The following is a 21,676-nucleotide window of genomic DNA, read 5'->3' on the forward strand; positions in this document are numbered from 1 at the left end:
AAATTGTTATTTACCCAGAGATTCACAGACGAAGTCGTTGGTTCATGCAGTGAATGTAGGTTGGTTGCAAACTATCAAAGGGAATCTGGATGTATTTGTTCAGGATACTGATATGTTACCTTCAAAAGGCAAGTTGTATTTTGGCGAATGTAATCTCCTTGGATTCGTTTTGATCGACTTTGGGGCAAGGACTGGGATTTCCCCGTGTTCTCTTTCTACGCAATGTGTCAACAGTCATTTTTATTGGGCGTTTGGCATCTCCCAGGTGGTCAGCCGGCCGCTAATATGTAGAAACCTGTCAGAATCAGCACATTGAATTATACCGGCATGCCACGGGCGGTAAAGAAGACGAGTGAACCCGGAAATGAAGGCTCCTTGCCATGTCTCTTGCCAATAGCCACCACCCCCACTGTGATTAAACAAATGGTGGAGGAGGCGCTGAGTAGGTGGGCTCGCATCCTGTTGTCCCCTGTGTTCAACGGGTGGTTGGAGAAGTCAGAACCATGAAAAATGAAAAAATGAACATCGCTTATTGTCACAAATAGGCTTCAAATGAAGTTACTGTGAAAAGCCCCTAGTCGCCACATTCCAGCGCCTGTTCGGGGAGGCTGTTACGGGAATCGAATTGTGCTGCTGGCCTGCCATGGTCTGCTTTCAAAGCCAGCGATTTAGCCCTGTGCTAAACAGCCCCGGTAGCTAAACCAAGCGGTCAGCCTGGCAGGTTTCCTGCATCTGCTAGTCGTGGGCACGTGGATCCGCCCATAACTAGTTCCCTGAGCCAATAGGGGGCTTCCCCAATATTTAACGCCGACCCTCCAGGTTACCCTCCCCCCCCAATAAAACTTTCAAAGCGCCCCCCCCCCCCCCCCCCCTCCGCCGTGACTCTCCCACCATCCATAAACATTTAGGAGGTTGGATTTTACAGTCCAGGGCCGGGTGTGTTTTCTGTGGGAGGCCATGTAAGACACGATAGGAGGCCAACCCACAACCTCCCCCCCCGCCCCCCCCCCTCGATCCAGTCCCTATACACCGGTAGATGGGCAGTATCGAAATTGCCAGCCTGGTAATTGAGCTTGGTAACAAGCCAGTCGGTCCAAATATCTTGCTGCCCATGGCACAGTCGAGTTTACGAGGAGGGATCGGCGAGAGTTAGAAGTCCGTTTTTCAAACACAACTGGGTAAAAGGCAGGAATGAAGTGGGCACATCGCCTCCCTCCCCCGCCCTTTGTGCCTCCCGACGGTATATCCAGTATATGCGCACCAACTCCTTCCCGCCAGAAAAGGGATGCCCGTGCTGTGTTTGGAACGACAGCTCTCTAAGACGGAACTTCCAGTTCCCGAGTGGCGGAAATTCCGCCTTGAGCCGATTAACCGGTTGAGGACAGCTGTTCCTGACTCTGTACGTTATTGTGCTCGTGGGGTGACTATGGGTGGTTAATGTGTGGAGTGGACATCCTGGTTTGGAACGGATAGTGTGCAGAATGACATGGACAGCAGGATGTTGACAGGGAAGGGCTGCCAGTGGCTTGTGAACAGTGCAGAGAAAACGGAGATGTATGCACAATGGGTTGTGAAATGTGGATAGCGAGGAATAGGCACTGAGATGTGGAAAGCGAGTTCCGAACAGTGGGGCGTGGACAGTGTGGCATTGAGAGTATTTTGTGGAAAGTACTGTGTGTCCAGAGTAAGGAATGTGGGGAAAACAGTTGTGGGCAATAGTGTGTAGACCTTTGGGAGTGGACAATTGGGTCTGATCAATGGGATGAAGAAAATAAGGCATGGAGAGTGGCTACAGTTATTGCTGTGTGGTCTATTTCTGTGGAGGTTTGATCGTGGATTGTGGAATGGTGACAGTACCGTTTGAAATGTGGTTTAAACAGTGGGAACAGAATGTTAGGGTGAACAGTGCAACGTTAACTTTGTTGCATGACCGGAAGCAAGTGGACAGTTGTAGACAATGGGTGTGGTCAGTGAGTTTAGACAGTGTGGTGGCAAAAGTGGAAAGAGGACAGTTTGTGTATAGAGAGATGATTGCAAAGTAGGGACGGTGTACCAGTGCGTGTGGAACCATAGAACCCCTACAGTGCAGAAGGAGGTCATTCGGCCCATCAAGTCTGCACCGACCCTCTGAAAGAGCACCCTGCATAGACCGCATCCTGGAAACCCCACCTAACCTACGCATCCCTGGAAACAAAGGGGCAATTGAGCATTGCCAATCCACCTAACTTGCACATCTTTGGAAGGTGGGAGGAAACCGGAGCACCCAGAGGAAATCCATGCAGACACGGGGAAAATGTGCAGACTCCACACAGACAGTGACCTATGGCCGGAATTGAATCCGGGTGCCTGCCGCTGTGAGGCAGCACTGCTAACCAATGTGCCACGGAAAATGCATGGTCATTGAAAAGTGGACACTAGATGTGAACAGTGGAGAGTGGATAGTTGGGTGTGGAGAAGAAGAGAAGATGGTGAGATTTGGACCTTGCTGCAAGCACTGATGCACATGGAGATTCAAATGTGGACAGTGGCCATATACATTGATGCGTGGACAATGGGGTTTTGATGCTGTGATGATGTGGACTGGGTTGTTAATGCAAGGGCAAGAGCAGAGGAATACGCACAAAGTGCGTGATTAATGGGATTGGTCATTGTTACTGGGTATTGGTGAGTGGACAGTGGTGTATGCACACTCGGATAGTTTCACATCCTGGTTAACTACTGTGAACTAATCCTCTGGAATAACATTGGACCGATAGGTAATTCTTGGTGTGAGTCCTTTGTCTCTACTCAAACCTCTTTTCATCCTAAAGCTCTTGTTACTTCCAATCTTACACCCACCCACCTCCCCCTACCCTGCACCATGCTTACCAGTCAGCCATAAACAATGCCATGATGCAATGCAAGTGGTTTAAGCCAATAGAGTAACATTTAATAATATGAAGACCTGATGCTGTGGACGAAAACTGAAGTCAGTGGCCAGTTGCTAACTTTTGGTTGGTTCACTTGGCTCAGTTTTATAACCTTTGCTCTCGAGTCGCCAGGTATCTTTATGATACCGCCACGAAGTTCAAGTTCGAGTAATGATCAATAACTCAATACACCAATTAGTAAGATTCAAATCAAAGCACATTTATTATACACAGTTAATCGCTACTCATGCATAAATTCTACTTCTAAGCTACTTCTACAACTAACAGGCCTATACTTAGCTTCGGACTGGCCCACCAGGTCAGGGGAACAAATGGCCTTTCGTTCGGGTTCTGAGTCTGCAGGTTCGAAGTTGGTACGGATTGGTAGCTAGGAGCGCTGATCACGTAGCGAGCGTTGACTTAAGACTTACTGGATATCGGCGGCAGCTGCACCGGTCATTGTCAAGGGTTGGTTCACGTTGCTGAGTGACCCGGTCAAGAAGAACGATTTGAACTTGGGGGCTTAACTTTATAGTCCCCAGGGGCTTCCCACCTTTTGGGGCGAACCCTGTACCTGGTTCCAAGTGATTCGATTTCTCCAATACTGGAGTGGTTTCCTGATCGATGGGCGGTCTTGAGGTGTCCGTTAAACTCTTTTGTGTTGGCTCCTGCTGGCGCCGGGGAGTCTGGCTAGGCTTTATTTATCCCAAATGTTTCGATTGTACCTGGGGATCGCTCATTAGTATGTAAGTGGCTGCTACATTATTATGCAGCTGGCTGCTTGTATCGATGCTGTCTGGGCTTTTCCAGAGTTTAATACACAGTAAACTTGCACCTGCTAGTTTCTGCCTCTGTTGGCTGAATTTCCCTGCAGCCTTTGCTGTTCTCCATTTTACGTTGGGAGTTGGCCAACCCAGGTGGCTACAGGCCGTCAGTGGGAGATTCTCCACTGCTTGTAATCATATCTAACGCACAGTTGTATTTTGTGGAGGCCAATTATTTCAAATGCAGGATAACTCAGCACAACTGCGTCAGGGTTTGTTCTAGGCTAACCCACCTTCAGCTGCATCATCAATGATCACACTACAACAGAAGGTCAGAGGTGGAGATGTCCCCTGATGATTGCAATGTTCATTCTCAGTTGCAGATCATTCAATGAGTACAGCATTGCCCAGCGTGGTTGATCCGTATTAGGTAACATTTGCACGCCACATAACTGATGCGCAAAAAAATTCCATGAAACAGAGGACATCCATTTAATGTGAATGGGAAAAGAACCAAAGGAGACATGACGAAAAATCTTTTGCACAAAGAATGATTAGTATCTGGGGTGCATTGTTGTGAGTTTGTTGGAGGCAGACCCAATCATGGAGTTCACAAGGCTATTTGATAATTATCCTCAGAGAGAAAATGTGAAGGGATGCAGTAAACAGGCCGGAGAGCCTGGTTAACTGAGGGAAAATGGTGTAAGCTATTATTAAATAAATTATAACAGGGATTGAACAATAAAACATAATCAACCAGAATGAACATGGTTTTGTCAAAGGGAAACTATGTTTAATCAACTTATTGGAGATCTTTGAATAAGTAGCCTATGTCATGGATAAAGTGGAACCAGTGGATGTGTTGTACATAGATTTCCAGAAGCCGCTTGATGAAGTGTCACATCAAAGGATGGTGTGAGAAATAAAAGCTCCTGTTACAGGGCGTAACATATTGGCATGCGTGGAAGATTGGCTAGCTAACAGGAAGCAGGCAGTAGGCGGAAATGTGTCCTTTTCAGGTTGACAAAATAAAATGAGTAAAGTGCCACAGGGATCTTTACAATTTATTTAAATGACTTGAATGAAGGGATTGAAGGGTTGGTTATAAATGTGCTGGTCACACAAAAGTAGGTAGGAAAGTAAACTGTGGAGAGGGCATAAGGAGACGACAAAAGATACAAATAGGTGAAGTGAGTGGGCAAATATCTGGAAAATTGAGTATGATGTGGGAAAATGTGAAAAGCTGTCTGTTTCAGAAGAATAAAACAGAAGCATGTTAAGTGAATGGTTAAGGACTCCAGAACTCTGAGGTGCAGATGGATCTGGGTTTCCTCGCACATGAAACACAAACGATGAGTCTGCAGGCACAGCAAGTAATTAGGAAAGGTAATAGCATGTGATGCTTTATTGCGAGAGGAATTGAATACAAAAGTAGGAAGGTTATGCTTTGGTTGTACAAGACAGAGCGAGACCACATCTAGAGTACTGTGTACAGTATTGGCCACCTTATTTAAGGAACGATGTAAATAAGTTGGAAGCAGTTCAGAGATGAGTTAATAGACTAATAACTGGAATAGGCGGTATTCATATGAGGAAAGGTTACACAGGCTCGGCTTGTATCCGCTGGAGCACAAAAGAGTAAGCAGCGACTTGATTGAAACATATAAGATCCTGAGGGGTATTAACAGGGTGGATGTGGAGAGCATGTTTCCTCTTGTGTGAAAGAATCTAGAGCTAAAGCCATTGTTTAAAATGAAGATGTCCCCACGACACAGTAGTACAGTGGTTAGTACTGTTGCTTCACAGTGCCAGGGGCCTGGGTTCGATTCCCAGCTTGGGTGACTGTCCCGAGTCTGCACGTTCTCCCTGTGACTGCGTGGGTTTCCTCCGGGTGCTCCGGTTTCCTCCCACAGGTCCCGAAAGACGTGATTGTTAGGTAATTTGGATATTCTGAATTCTCCCTCTGTGTACCCGAACAGGCGATGGAGTGTGGCGACTAGGGGATTTTCACAGTAATTCCATTGCAGTGTTAATGTAAGCCGATTTGTGACACTAATAGAGGTTATTAAAAAAGAGATGAAGCAATTTTATTTCAAGAGGGGGTCATGAGTCATTTTCCAGAAAAGGCGGTGAAAATCTTTGAATATTTTTGAGAGAGAGGTGGAGAGAATATTAGTAAGCAAGGGGTGATAGGAAATGGGAGGGTAGGAGTGCTGCAGATTTGAGGTTACTAACAGATCGAGTCTGATCTCATTAAATGGTGGAGCATGATCGATGGGCTGAATGGTCTACTCATGTTCCTTGTTTATAGGTCGTATTTTGCTCTTGCAGATGATTCGGTATGTAACGAAGGGAGAATGGTGCCCCTCTGTGTTGTATCCATTCTATGATTCGAAGGTGTTCATGTCCTTAGTGATTGCATGGGAGAACTTCACTCAACAATCCAGCGGCTATCTAACCAGTGACCAACAAAGGATCAGCATAATTCCATTAGTTTAGCACCTCTCTTTATAAAACCAATCATCCCAAATGTTGTTTTTTTCGTTTTTTCACCTTTAAAGACGCGTTTACGTTCAACCCGTGCTTATCTGTTTCTGCACCCCATTATGTACCAGTTGGTTGATATTCCTACTCTTGATTCTCTTTATTAAAATGCATCACTTAACTTCTCTATTCAAACTGACTTTTGGTTTTTTATTGAGAACGAATGTATGTGTTGTGAACATTTTGGAATGTGCCTCTATCTGCCATCAGCTCTCAGAAGCAAACTGCTGGATAATCGAATACTGGCATCATTTTGACTTTCTTTATGACAATTTACAAAGTAATGGGGAAATGGAGTCGCAATTTAAGGAACGTGCAATTTAGGGAACGTGCAAACTGTTGTGTATTAGACTCCTATAGGAGAAATAATGTCAAGTTGTGTAGATTCTTTATGTGAACCATGTTTGCTCATGGCTTTATCTCAGTAAAATAATTTGAAAATTCAAATTCAAAATTTGAAAAGTCAAATTGATACCAATAGCAGAAATATGTGCCTACTGTCTGCTTGCATCTGAGATATTCTTTAACTGATTCTGGTTAATCAAGAACGACTTTAAAAAATCTAATACAGGATTTTAAAAAACAAACAATGTTTAATTTGTTCCTGACATAAAGCGACTCAGCTCAAAATATCAATCAGTTGCTCAGGTAACTGTGTGGGTAAATTGTGGACTTTCAATGACGTTATTCGACAGTTATTAGTTGTTTGAGCAACATAAAGGGAAAACCTAACTGATAAGACTCACTTTACTCTGTTTTATCCAGTTATGCTACTGAATTCCATTTGTATTTTCAGAACCACAATGGCAGGGTATTAATTGGGCTCATCGTACAAGTTAATTTCAACATTGTAAGTAACACTGCACCGACAAGGTTCGAGTATTAGACGTTGTACATCACTACATCGGCGCCGGAGCGGTTGGTTTCAATCTCGGAAGTGGTTGCAATATTAACTTTTGCAGTGATACGTAAAATTATGGAGCATTGAGTATTTAACTTGGATGTCATTCGTAGAAGTCCATTGGAGATCGTTGACGAGGAAGCAAATACATTTGTATACAAACTTTGGCAACATAATGACCGTTTACACAATATTTTCCAACAGAAATCATGCAAGGTAGATGTGTGAAACCATTTAAGGCACGCGTAGTATGGTCATTATAACCGGCTTCAGGACATATATTCATGTTTAAATTTATTATATTTATTTAACAACCATGCAACACTTTTTAATGACTGACAGAGCAACGCATTTCAACTATGAAAGAACATTTTCACCCTGCTCTTCATCTGGTTATTCATCAAAACAGCACAATAAGGATGAAGTTCACGGGCTGGTTTAGCTCACTGGGCTAAATCGCTGGCTTTTAAAGCAGACCAAGGCAGGCCAGCAGCACGATTCAATTCCTGTACCAGCCTCCCTGAACAGGCGCCGGAATGTGGTGACTAGGGGCTTTTCACAGTAACTTCATTGAAGCCTACTTGTGACAATAAGCGATTTTCATTTCACTTGGGCCCGCGAGCGGATGTGAGGATTGGATCACGTGTCAATGGCGATGTGCATTACCGTTACATTGATCAGGGACGCAACTCGCCACATCTCAATTCTTAATTAGCTTGATGCGGGTCGTATACTGAACCAGCTGGCATGCGGTCATTTCTTGTCCTCCCAGTATAAGAGCACGCTGTGCAGCTTTCGAACAACGAATATGTAGTTCGTCTAATCTGATTTACAGCTGATTGGGGAGGCCGAGTTGCTGTAATTTAGACGGTCGCTGCCACGATATATACTTATTTGCTTTTGCGATGCCCATGACGCCTGGTCACGAGTCCCTTGGACGAGTGCAATTGGTGGGAGGATAACAATAAAAGTCAATCATATCGTTTGGAGCTGGAGTCGTTTGCAATGTTATTGGAGATTTAACCGCAAATCGCAACCTCCCTGGCCATTTTACTGGTTCCAGCTCGCAAAGTATCAGATTATTGAAATGAATTCCACAATTTGCTATTCCGCATCATGGCCTAAGACTTACGTGCGGTTAACATGGGATCATTACGACTTTACCAGGGAAAAGTCAGCGTGTCTTCATACAGGGCAAATCGACCTTTGGCACAGCTATTAGAAAGCAATCGATCCCTGTTAAATGATGTCAGTTGTTAGACAGCGGCAAACAGGTTTGAAGCTTAAATCTCAAATACTGAAGGAATATTGAATATTTCTTAGTGAGGCGATGATGGGGATGCTGGTTTAATCTCAGTGCCAGGTTCAGCGAACACTTGATTTCTATCGGTACTTGGGCTTGTATCAATTTTGGTCATTTTGTAGAGGGTGATATCTTTGTTCTCCAACCTGTCAATAACCTGACAGTTAAAATACTGAGGCAGATTCTCCTCATGGAAAGAAGGGGATCCATTCCTCTTCCGTAATTCTGAAGAGAGGTAGATTGTAGACCCTTTGTTGGCAAGATAGCACAATGTTTCCACGAGGGCCGGGTAGGTCACTGAGCTGTATACAATATCCGAACCTAGGATGAAGTCGTAAGCGGCAGGAAAGTCAGTGTGGTTTTCACCCCATATCAAAGGACGGATTTGTAAACGGTGTCTGCAGGCAGCGGGGACGTTGACGATTACATTTTTCTCGATTTGCTTCAAGACGTTCGGTTGATCCGTCAATGTTACATCTCCACCTAACGAAAGGAGGAGGGGAACACATATCATTTTTGTTTTGTCCTTTACAACTGATCCACATTCTGATCACATAATCAAAAAGTAATGCCCCTGGAGGAGAACTCTCACAAGTATGGTCCCACACGGTACCGGGTAGAATTGAGCCATGTTATGTTACAGGCGTCGCCGGATGGCGATGGCTGTAGCCCTTTCAGAACACATGGGTCCGGCCACTCGTTTGTCGCCTTTCGGCTGACAACAGAGATGTATTTTTAGGTCAATTTCCTCGGCGCACTGATGCTGCCGCGGACGTGAAGTAAACATTCAGCTCCGCAAATTCTATAAATGATTCGGTTTCAGAAAGCAGTCTGCATATTTCTTCCTGTTTGCAATAATGCATTACTCACACAATTGACTTCGTTTCTCAAGAATTAGATCTAACAAAATCGGGTAAACGTGTGTTTGTGTCCTTGCCCATGGGCGGTTGGTACAGCCGAGATATCGTCAGTCATTCTTTAAAAAGTCACACAACGGGAAATCAGTGCAGAAGCAACCCATCGCTCCCAGATCATGCCTATCGGAGTCCAATATTCTCGCCAATAGCGTTAAGCGGAACGCTGTGTGTATGTTTCAGACCGTGGGATGTTTACAAACTGCTGCTGAAAGTTGTTTATTATCATGAAGTCAAGCAATCCAACAATAGCTCAGTTTGCAACTTCCATCATATTGTTCTGATCACTTCTGGCCTTTTATTACACCTGTGGCCTTCTCCGTTCCCATAACTGTCCGGGTATTCTCATTCTTTCTGCTATGGTCTGTTGGTAACTCATTTCCCCACTATCGTACTGGCGACCGTGTCTTTAGCCGAATATATCGCAATATTCGATTCTCCCCCAAACCTCTCCATCGCCTCTCTCTCTCTCTCTACCTTTTAACGTTTCTGTGGCCAACATTTTCCTCGCCTGTCCTCGTATCCCTCTTTGAGTCAGAGTTAGTATTTTGTCTGATTTCTCCCTGTAAAGCTTTCTGGGACATTTTACATTTAAATGTTCAATATAAATGCAAGTTGTTGCGGTTTACATTCTTGTGTCAAATTGTCATAAAGTCACCGTTAGAGTCATAGAATATCATAGAATTTACAGTGCAGAAGGAAGCTATTCGGCCTATCGAGTCTGCACCGGCTCTTGGAAAGAGCACCCTACCCAAGCCCACACCTCCACCCTATCCCCACAACCCAGTAACCTCACCCAACACAAAGGGCAATTTTGGACACTAAGGACAATTTATCATGGCCAATCCACCTAACCTGCACATCTTTGGACTATGGGAGGAAACCAGAGCACCCGAAGTAAACTCACGCACACACGGGGAGAACGTGCAGACTCCGCACAGACAGTGAACCAAGCCGGGAATCGAACCTGGGACCCTAGAGCTGTGAACCAATTGTGCTAACCACCATGCTACCGTGCTGCCCAAAATTTCGGAACCTAAACACCCGAAGCGAGAATCATACCCCTAGACCAACGAGCCCTTCCAGAGTCAAAGAATCCAAGACACGATGACATCACTTATGTCTGAATCCGACGTTCTCTTCTGCAGCAATGTACTCAGTGCTTATTGCAACTTGCATTCTGCCTTCTGACAGGGAACCAATTAGCTTTTAACGTATTCCGTAGAACCATAGAAGTCCGACAGTGCAGAAGGAAGCTATTCAGCCCATTGAGTCTGCACCGACCCTCTTAAAGAGCACCCTCCCTAGGCCCCCTCCTCCTCCCTATTGGCATAATCCCAACTAAACTACACTTGTTTGTACAATAAGGGGTAATTTAGCATGACCAATCCACCTAAATTGCATATTTTTGGACTGTGGGAGGAAACTGGAGCACCCGGAGGAAACCCACACTGACACGGGGAGAAAGTGTAAACTCCACACAGACAGTCACCCAAGGTGAGAATTGACCCGTGTCCCTGGGGCTGTGAGGCATCAATGCTAACCACTGTGTCACGGGCCGCTCCTCATTCATTCAATATTCATTGACATCAGGTGGATATCGTTGGCAAGGACAGTATTTTCCCCCCCGACCCGAATTGCCTTGAAAGGGTGGTGATGAACTGCTTTATTGAACTGCAGCAGTCCATAAGATATTTTGCAGACCGGTAGCGCTGTTGGGGAGGGAGTTCCACATTTGGAACGAGCGATAGGGCAGTAGTCTATATCCTGCCACATTTGTTGACAGCATTGCCCGTGCACATGCATGGGTTGAATGACTAGATGATGCGTTTTTTGGTAACGTTGAAGGATAAATGCTGGTCAGGAATTCAGGAGCAGTTCTACTTTTTTGTTCTAGCGTTCATTCAACCAGACGAACAGGTGAACTATATCAGTGACATCGCCTTTGAACATTTTTTGACCTTGTTTATTTTCTCTGTGAACATGATATCTGAACTAACACTTTGCTGTAAGATGACCGAATTGCTTCTAATAAATGCTTAGCAAAGTCAAGGCGCTTCTTCAAATCACGGGCTGGTATTACGAATTCTTCCATTCATATATGCATTGCCCTTGTTGTCTGTATACCTTCTGGTGTAAACAAAATAGAGGACCAAAATTCCGACCTTTACACTTACCAAGTAGTGTTGCTAAAATGCCCACGATTCCAGTGCCCGATCCCAGTTCAATGACTCTCTTCCCGTTAAAGATGACGTTTGCCTTCTCAAAATACTGACAAAGAGCAACCCCCTGGAATGAGGGATAACAAACAGTTTAGGATATCAGGAGAGGATCGAACCATCTCCCCTTGACATTTAAAGCCATTAGCATCGCGTAAGCATCCATTATCAACATCCTGATGATTTACCATTGACCAGAATCTAAATTGGGCTACCCATATGAATGTTGTGGCTACAAGAGCAGGTCAGAGTCTAGCAGCCCTGTGGTAGTAACTGACCTTCTGACCACCCAAAGCTTGTGCACAATCTAAAAGGCACAAGCCAAGAGCCTGATGAAATACTCTCGCCTTGCCTGGATGAGTGCAGCTCTAACAACACTAAGGAGGCTTGAGACAATCCAGTAAAAAACATCCTTCTTCATTGTCACCCAATCCACAAACAATCAATCTCTCCCCTAACCGCGCAAGAACAACAGTGTGTAACGTCTACAAGATACACTGCAGGAACTGACCAAGGCGTTTTAGGCCAAACCTTCCATTTCCACGGTCACTCACAATTAGGAGGACAAGGGCAGCACATGCATGGGAACACCACCACCTGGAAGTTCCAATCTGATCCCCTCACCATCTTGTCTTGGAGCTATGTCACCGTTCCTTCACTGTGGTTGGGTCAAAGTTATGGAACTCCCTCCCTCACATTACTTTTGGTGATCCAAGACTACAATGCCTGCAGAGGCTCAAGAATACAGCTCACTTCCATCTTCCCTGGGGAAATTAGGAATGGACAATAAATGCTGACCTAGCCAGCGAAGCCCATATCTATTGAATGAATAAAAAAGGGACCTGACATCTAATTTCAAAAGTGGAGATATCTGCATTCAAACAATACATTACAAATTAAAGGAAGGCTCCATGGAACTATTGTCAGTCAGATACAGACCGCCCAAGGGACCAGATTGGCACTGATTGGTCTAATCACATGTTGTGTATTCTGGGTGGAATATTTCTGGTTAGTCAGGGTATCTGGCTTTTAGCCGATCTTGCAAGGGCAAAGGGACTATTCAATAAATAAAAGGTGTGCCTAGAGGAGGTGGGAATGACAGTGTTAAACATTTGCGGTCTGAAAGCAAAACCAATAGAAAATACGTGAGTAAAACCAAAATCTACGAAGACAAAGAGGACAAAATGGGGCCGAGATTATTTCAGGCCTCGCACTATCAACTCTTTTTAATTTACACTAACTGCACCTCACAGGCCTCCATTTTGGTTCAATATCTCGGGCGGTGGCCTAGTGGCATTGTCACTGGAATAGTAATCCAGAAATCCAAGGGACCCGGCTTCAAATTCGAATCCAATAAAAGCTGGAATTAAAAGAGTAATGATGACCATGAAACTATTGTTGTAAAAACACATCTGGTTCGCTAATGTCTCCTAGGGAAGGAAATCTGCCATCTTTACCTGGTCTGACCTACATGTCATTCCAGATCCACAGCAATGTGGTTGACTCATAACTGCCTTCTGAAACGGCCATTCGGTCCAAGGGCAATTGGAGATAAATGCTGCCGCAGCCGGCGACGCTCACAGCCCACGAATGAATATTAGAAAACCTTCCTCCATTCACTTGTTCAAATTTTTATATTTTTCTAACATTTACCCAATTCTGATGAAAGGGTACCAACGTTTTTCTGCTTTTCTCTCGGCAGGTGCTGCCTGTCCTGCTGAATGTTTCAAGCGCTTTCCCTTTATTTCAGATTTGAAACACCTGCAATACTTTGCGTTCGAACTTGCTGCCGCGCCGCTACTCCGCGTTCATGATCAGCCGGAGTCACATTAAGTCCCTCGTCCAGCTACTCGACTCGCAGTCAAAGCGGCATCAATGACTCAGTGAAACTGCAGCATTCGGCGTTGTACCGAGTCTGAGAAAAGAAAACCTTGGAATGTTCCAGTCACCCTCGTCGTCACTATTCAGAGACATTTCCCTAAACTGTCTAAAGATTACTAAACTGTGAGGTCACGTCCAGCCTCTCCATAAACGCTCCGCCTGACACCACACGCTGCGACAATACCAACTTGGCTGAAAAAGCAGAGGATGATTATGGGGGACAGCACAGGTCAGCAACTCCTGGAGCCGAGGGAAATTGGAAAATAGAAATAGAAAACGCTCCACCCGCAACAGAGTGGTTGATGTAATCAGTTCACAGAACTTCGAACTCGCATTGGGTCCGAGTGAAAACCACATGGGTCAGTTTCAAATGTGCCAGCCATATGACAGGCTGTGGACCAGATGTGCCACATGGCTAATCTATTTGGAAAGCTCATTTGCCCAGCAAAGGACGACAATTACAAACGTAATGTCAATAAGAATAGAGAAATAAATTATAATTTGTCAAATACGTATATAAGAGGCAAGACGCTGACTTTGCTCCGACCGACGAACGCAGCGAACTTACGGCGTCCCAGACATATGCAGATACGCCCAGGTTGGCGCCCAGAATCTGTGCGATCTTCAACTGATATCCACAGAACTGGAAGTAGCTGTGGGTGATGTAGGAGCTTGAGCTGTCCTCCTTTGGGACATCTTTGCTTGCGTGCTGAGGAGAGAGCGCTGGCCGCATCATGTCCAATGTACTCCGGACTTCCCCTGTTGGAGTACACTCGCTGATTTGCAGTCGGACCGTGACACGGGGCCTGGAACATCAACTTGCATTTATAAAGTGCCACGCCCGCCCTCGGGGTGTACCAAGGGCTCCTCAAGGCCAATCTTATCCACTGTCTATTGTTATGCAATAAAGCGTGTCAGTCGACGTCACAATGGTCCTGACATAAATGATCCGCCAGCTCATAATGGGCGGAATAAAGTGCAACTTTATTGCTACAAACTCGCATCATCAGCGCTTGGATCAGACAACAGTGGCCAGCAGACCACATCGTTATTCGAAAAGGGAGGCTAATGTTTCTTTTGCATCTCAGAGATTACGGAGCAAGCAGAGTCCTTGAATATTTTAAAGCAGAGCTCGGTAGATTCTTGTTTGACGAGGGTGGGGTTGTTGGAAGGTTGTCAGGGTTAGGCAGGAATGTGGAGTTGAGGTGAGACGACAATCAGATCGGCCATGGTCCAATTGAATGGTGAAGCAGAGTTGACGGCCGAAAGGCCTACTCCTGTCGGGATAGCACAGTTGCTTCACAACTCCAGGGTCCCATGTTCGATTCCTGGCTTGGGTCACTGTTTGTGCGGAGTCAGCACCTTCTTCCCTTGTCTGCGTGGGTTTCCTCCGGGCGCTCCGGTTTCCTCCCACAAGTCCCGAAAGAAGTGCTTGTTAGGTAATTTGGTCATTATGAATTCTCCCTCAGTGTACTCGAATAGGCGCCAGAATGTGGCGACTAGGGGTTTTTCAGAGTAAGTTCATTGCAGTTTTAATGTAAGCCTACTTGTGACAATAATAAAGATTAATATTATCATTATAATTCGTACGTATGTGTATATAATCCCACCCATCCTAAACCCCATTGTAGGGAATAAAGAATATGGGGCAGTCTCTGCGCCAATTTGCATTTAATCCACAGTGGCTCTTTAACAAAACAAAGAACAGAACGATTTCTGTGATGGACTGTGCGGATTGTTAACCTGAGTTACGACCCCGGTTTACCCAGAATGTAAACTTTCCTGCTGAACACAGCAATAATAAAAATCGAACTTATTGAAATCCTTGTTGTAGGCGAGCTCTCTGTCCTCGAAAAACAGGGTAGGGAGAAAAAGATATATATTGTTTACTGGTAAATGTTAATGTAAAATGAAGTACACTAAGACATAATACATCGGGATGATATTGTCTAACCGAATAACTAGCCACTGTGAATCCACAACAGATGCTTGCTACTGTAAACATGGATGCAACACTAGCAGCAGTGCTGAGCAGCTTATTTAATTTGAATGTGACTGGCTCTATCTTCGCCGTGTGCAACAAACTGTCCCGCATCAGTTAGTGTGTAACACACTGCTGTACATAGGACGGAAGTGCTGCGTGGTTTCATTTACTTAACACCAATATTAACAACCAATACAGGAAGAATGCGCGTTACATTTTAGCATGCGTTGCGTTTATATTTGTAATGGGACTGCAGAAGGTGGTGAGGGAACCAGCAAGAGGGAAAAACATACTTGACCTCATCCTCAACAACCTGTCTGTTGCAGATGCATCTATACATGAGAGTATCTATAGAAGTGACCAATGCACAGACCTTGTGGATACAAAGTCCCATCTTCATATTGAACATACCCTCCATTGTGTTGTGTAGCACCACCACTGCGCTAAATGGGATATACTTTGCACAGATCTAGCAACTCAAGACTGGGCATCCACGAGGATCTGCAGCCCAGCAGTAGCAGAATTGTATTCAACCACAGTCTGCAACCTCATGGCCCGGTATATCCCCCACTCTACCATTACCACCAAGCCAGGGGATCAACACTGGTTCAATGAAGAGTCCAGGAGAGCATGCCAGAAGTAACACCAGCAAGACCTAAAATGACATGTCAACTTGGTTACGCTACAACGGAGGGCTTGTGTGCCAAACAGCATATGTAGCAAGTAATAGACAGAGCTAAGTGACTCCACAACAAACACTGCCGATCTAAGCTCTGAAGTCCCGCCATATCCAACCATGAATGGTGGTGGACAACTAAACAACTCACTGGAGGCGGATGCTCCACAAATATCCCATCCTCAATGGTGGAGGAGCCCGCACATCTGTGCAAAAAAAGGTTGAAGCATTCGCAACAAGTGGATAAGTCACCTGTGTCTCTTCTGGAGGACGCCAGCATGACAGATGTCAGTCTTCAGCAAATACCATTCACTCCAAGTCATATCAAGAAATGGCTCAAGGCACTGGATATTGTACAGGCTATTGGTGCTCACAATATTCCTGCGATAGTACTGAAGACCTGTGCTCCAGAACTTGCCGCACCTGTAGTTGAGCTGTTCCAGTACAGCTACAACACTGGCATCTACCTGGCAATGTGGAAAATTGCCCAGTTTTGTCCTGAATACAAGGAACAGGACAAATCGAAACCAGCCAATTCATTATCAGTGTACTCTCCGCCATCAGAAAAGGTTGGAGGGAATTATCAACAGTGCTGTCAAGTGGCACTGACTCAGCAATAACCTGTTCACGGATGCTCAGTTTGGTTTCCGCCTGAGTCATAAACCTCTTGACCTGATTTACAGCTTCGGTTCAAACATGTGCAAAAGAGCTGAATGCCAGAGGTGAGGTGAGAGTGACTGCGCTTGACATCAAGGCAGCATTTGATCAAGTATGGCATCAAGGAGCACGAGCAAAACAGGAGTCAATGTGAATAAGGGGTATAACTCTCTGCTTGTTGGGGTCTTCCCTGGCACAAAGGAAGAGGTTATGTTGGCTGGAGGTCAACCATCTCAGGTCCAGACATCACTGCAGGAGATCCTCAAGGTAATGTCCTAGGCGCAACCATCTTCAGCTGCTTCATCAATAACCTTTCCATCATAAGGCCAGAAATGGGCATGTTTGCAGATTATTGCACAATATTACAATGTTCAGCACCATTCACGACTCCTCAGATAATGAAGCATTCCATGTCCAAATGCAGCAAGACCTGGACAATACTCAGGCTTGGATTGATGGGTTGCAAGTTACATTCGCACCACAGAAGTGCCAGGCAATGACCATCTCCTACAGGAGACGATCTAAGCATCGCCCCTTGAAAGTCAATGGCATTACGATTGCTGAATCCCCCACAAATCACATCCTATGGTTACCAATCATCAGAAACTGATCTGGAGTAGCCATATTAATACTGTGGCTACCAGAGCAGGTCAAAGGCGAGGAATCCTATGGGAACAAGAACATGTGGAGGCAGTATAATCTTAAATGGTAAATTTTGGAGGGAGTTGCGAGTGCTGAAGTATTCGGGTGTGCATAGTCCACAACTCTTTGAAGGTGTCTGGGCAAGATGCCAAAACAGTTGAAGAAGCGAACGGAATAACTGGCTTTTTAAATAGGGACAATAAATATCACGAAGCCATGCCTTTGTGAGTCACTAGTTTAGAATACAATTCAACCCACCAATTTTGATTTTTGTTTTGTTGTTAAATGTTTCCAGTGCCCATCCAGGCAACCCACCCACCTTCCATGGGTCCAAGCTCATCCAAAGTTCCGCTGCCCCATGTTCCAATTTGCATTGGTTCCATTCATTCATCTGCCCTTGGTGCTCATTGACTTTATTATTACAATTCTGTCTTATTGTGCAATTCTGATTTTAATTGCCCTGCCTTTGGGGAGTATATATTTAGCTTCAAAGGTACTAAAGCTCTGCATTTTCTCTGTAAACATTTCACTTCTCTGTTTTTTTTTACCCTCTGCTTAAAACCTACATCTGACCAAATTTTTTCAACCTTGTTTTCAAACGTAGTGTCAAATTTTATGCATACCACCAAACGAACGTTCATGGCTAGAGTAAGTGAGTCAATGTTCTTTGCAAGAGGGCCATTTAACCAAACCAGTAATAATACAGCTGGGCATCTGAGCAAAATAGCCTTTTTCAAGTATGTCTCCTTGGAGTAATAACCTGCTCATGGATGCTCAGTTCATGTGCCGCCAGGGTCACACAGCTCCTGACCTCATTACAGCCTTGGTACAAACATGGACAAAAGAGCTGAATGCCAGAGGTGAGGTGAGAGCGACTGCCCTTGACATCAAGGTAGCATTTGATCGATGGTTGGACCAAGAAGCCCTCGCAAAACTGGAGTCAACGAGAATTGTGGGGAAATTCTCCACTGGTTGGAACCGTACTGGCACAAAGGAAGATGGTGGTTGGTGGTCAATCATCCTAGCTGCCTTACATCACTGCAGGAGTTCCTTCGGGTAGTGTCTTAGGTCCAATCGTTTTCTGTTGCTGCATTAATGACCCCCCCTCCCCTTTCCACCATAAAGTTAGAAGTGAGGATGTTCGCAGGTGACTGCACCTTGTTCAGCACCATGCCAACTCCTCAGATAGTGAAGCAGTCCATGTCCAAATGCAGCAAGAACTTGACAATATCTAGGCGTAGGCTGACAAGTGACAAGTTACATTCGCATTGCACTAATGCCAGTGATGACCATCTCATTCCAGAGAGGGCAGCATGGTAGCATTGTGGATAGCACAATTGCTTCACAGCTCCAGGGTACCAGGTTCGATTCCGGCTTGGGTCACTGTCTGTGCGGAGTCTGTGCATCCTCCCCGTGTGTGTGTGGGTTTCCTCCGGGTGCTCCGGTTTCCTCCCACAGTCCAAAGATGTACAGTTTAGGTGAATTGGCCATGATAAATTGCCCTTAGTGTCCAAAATTGCCCTTAGTGTTGGGTGAGGTTACTGGGTTATGGGGATAGGGTGGAGGTGTTGACCTTGGGTAGGGTGCTCTTTCCAAGAGACGGTGCAGACTCGATGGGCCGAATGGCCTCCTTGTGCACTGTAAATTCTATGATAATCTATGAGTGGATCTAACATCGCCCCTTGACATTCAATGGCATCATCATCGCCAACTCCCCCACAGTCAATATCCTGTGGTTACCATTGATCAGAAACTGAACTGGAATTGCCATATTAATACTGTGGCTATCAAAACAGGTCAAAGGCTAGGAATCCGTTGGCGAGCAACTTACCTCCTGCATCCTCAAAGCCTGTTCACCATCTACAAGGCACAAGTCAGTTGTCTAATGGAATACCCCCAGTTGTCTGAATGAATGCAGCTCCAACAACACTCAAGAAGCTCGACACTATCCAGGACAAGGCAGCCCACTTGATTGCTAACCCAGCTACAAATATTCAATCTCTACACCACTGATGAACAGTGGCAGCCGTATCTATTGTCTACAAGATGTACTTCAAGAACTCACCACGGCCTCTTAGCCAGTAGCTTCCAAACCCACGACCACTGCCATCTATAAAGGTTAGAACAGCAGATACCTGGGAATCATAACCTGGAGATTCCCCTCCAAGTCATTCAGCACCCCGATTTGGAAACTTATCGTCGTTTCTTCACTGTCACTGGGTAAAAGTCCTGGAGCACCCTCGCTAACAACACACTGGGCGAACCTACACCTCACGGACTGCAGTGGTTCAAGAAGGCAACTCATCACCACCTTCCGAAGAATGGCCTATCCAGCGACGCCCACATCCTGTAAATGAATTTTAAAAAGATACTTTCATGGGTTTGCCCAGCAATAGATAGAAATCTCCCTAGCAACAGCAGTAGCTAACATTCAAACGGCATAATGAGATGCAATATTAAAAGTAAGCAGATCCAGCTGTCTGCACAAATGATATGTAGTTGCCAGCACCCTCAGAAGCAAAGAGGCAGTTTGTTCCTAACAGCCAGAGAGACGAGTTTGAAATCTAACAGCCAGGAGCCTAGACTAGCATCTAAGTCTTAGAGCTAAGGTCGTGCAAAAACCTTTAGAAATACAGTTTAAATATATTTGCGAAACCAGGAAAAGACGTTTCCCAAACTTGATATCCATGCTGTATTTTGTGGTAATTATTAACTGGATTTGACTTAGAGATTTACTTAAATTTAGATGCTGTTTGGGAAACCGGAAGTCTTGAGGAGTTCATGGATCATAGATAGATTTTGGACAAGCGTACGTTCTACATCAACCGTGTGTGTGTTAGTGATTAATTTTCTTAATTGTCTTAGAGTAGTCCTGGTCATGTCTAGTTGTCTTTTCTTTAATTTAATAGATAGTCTTTATTAATTGTTACAAGACAATTGGGCGGGGTTTCCCACTGGTGCTTCACTTGACACCTCACACAATTCCAAAACAAAAGAGCACTAGGCACCCCCACGAACCAGTGTTTCACGTTGGGATACCCTCGCAGATACCATCTGTGTACTTCGTGACAAATTTTCAATTAATCTATTCGACACAATGTTTATCAGTGAAACAACAAAGGAAGGGTGCTGATGAAAGTTAATTTAATTAAGCATTAATTTTGTTTCTCTACCGATGTGCCAGACATCTGAGCATTTCTGATCATTTTCTCCTTTAAACTCAGATTTCCAGCATCCACAGAATTTTGCTTTTCTCTGAATGAAATCCCAATCTGGACGCGCCAAATATGCCTTCCCTGTTTTATACCACCATCTCCATCTCCAGGTTTGATCCAAAACGCAACTATGTGTAATCCAGAACGAACGTTTCCTGGTGAAGAAATGCGCAGGGCAGAAGCTGTTGCAAAATTAGGCGATGATAAAGTGGTTATTCTGACATTTTTAGCTTTCATTCATTGTAAGTAAGTCTTTTGCGAATATTATGGATTTCAGTTACCGACTTATAAGTTCCAAATGACGAAACATCTGAAGGTGCCTGTCTTGTAGAGGGTGGGATGGTAATAAAAAAGAGGGGAGTAATATATTAGCTGCCGATATTCTATTATTATTATTGCATGTCTTTAGCTCACCAATCGTGACACACCGCAGTAACCCTGTATTTAGATTTCATCATCTTTTTCCCTTACTCGGAACGTACCTGACAAATTACTGTTTCCACCTCTGGAGCTATCTAACATTCCCAGTATTCTGCGTACCTTGCTGCCGGTACCTCCAGGTTCCCAACCCCTGCCATGTTAATTTAATGCGACTCAAACCGCAGAAGCAGATTGATAGGAACACGGTGCCTGCTCTATTTAGGTGAAACCCGTCTGGCCCTGCAGGTCCTATCACCCCAGTGTCAGTCCCAATGTCTCGGGATTCATTCTATTTCTATAATCAGGAAATTGTTACCTTTGAGATCCGGCTTGATAATTTATTTCTTCGTTCCCTAAATTCTGACTGCAGGGCTACATCCCTCTTTCTGCCCGTGGCGTTTGTAGTCAGGAACTCCTGATGCCGCATTCATTCTGCCTCAGTTCTATTCTGTCTCTCTGTCATTGAAAAAATATATAATTTACACTTATTTCTGGCAGGAATCACTGCAAGAACTGTTACAGCCACCCCCCCCCCCCCCCCCCCACACACACACACCACATGAGGACAGACAGATCTTACGTTGAGTCATTTGGAGGGGCATTGAACATCAGAAAGCGACTGGTTCGATGAACAATAGGAAGTGAAT

The 21,676-nt window shown here is 44.9% G+C and overlaps 1 protein-coding gene across 1 annotated transcript; it reads right to left on the reverse strand.

Moving 5' to 3' along the window:
* Positions 1–6,823: 6,823 nt before the first annotated feature.
* On the reverse strand, positions 6,824–14,216 carry LOC140398205 (EEF1A lysine methyltransferase 3-like). Its single transcript, XM_072486587.1, has 3 exons — positions 14,004–14,216; positions 11,513–11,624; positions 6,824–8,904 (listed from the first exon to the last, which is right to left on the reverse strand). Exons 1-3 carry the CDS (start codon positions 14,169–14,171, stop codon positions 8,438–8,440), a joined length of 747 nt encoding a protein of 248 aa, XP_072342688.1. The 5' UTR covers positions 14,172–14,216; the 3' UTR covers positions 6,824–8,437.
* Positions 14,217–21,676: the final 7,460 nt, after the last annotated feature.

This window comes from Scyliorhinus torazame, chromosome 2 (assembly GCF_047496885.1).
Source record: "Scyliorhinus torazame isolate Kashiwa2021f chromosome 2, sScyTor2.1, whole genome shotgun sequence".
In the NCBI taxonomy this organism is placed as follows: domain Eukaryota; kingdom Metazoa; phylum Chordata; class Chondrichthyes; order Carcharhiniformes; family Scyliorhinidae; genus Scyliorhinus; species Scyliorhinus torazame.

Coding starts and splice junctions, on each gene's coding strand:
- LOC140398205 (XM_072486587.1), bottom strand. CDS start 14,171: ATGATGCGGCCAGCGCTCTCTCCTCAGCACGCAAGCAAAGATGTCCCA. Junction 11,625..14,003: donor CTGCATATGTCTGGGACGCC/GTAAGTTCGCTG, acceptor CCCTCATTCCAG/GGGGTTGCTCTTTGTCAGTA. Junction 8,905..11,512: donor CATTTTAGCAACACTACTTG/GTAAGTGTAAAG, acceptor TCCTTTCGTTAG/GTGGAGATGTAACATTGACG.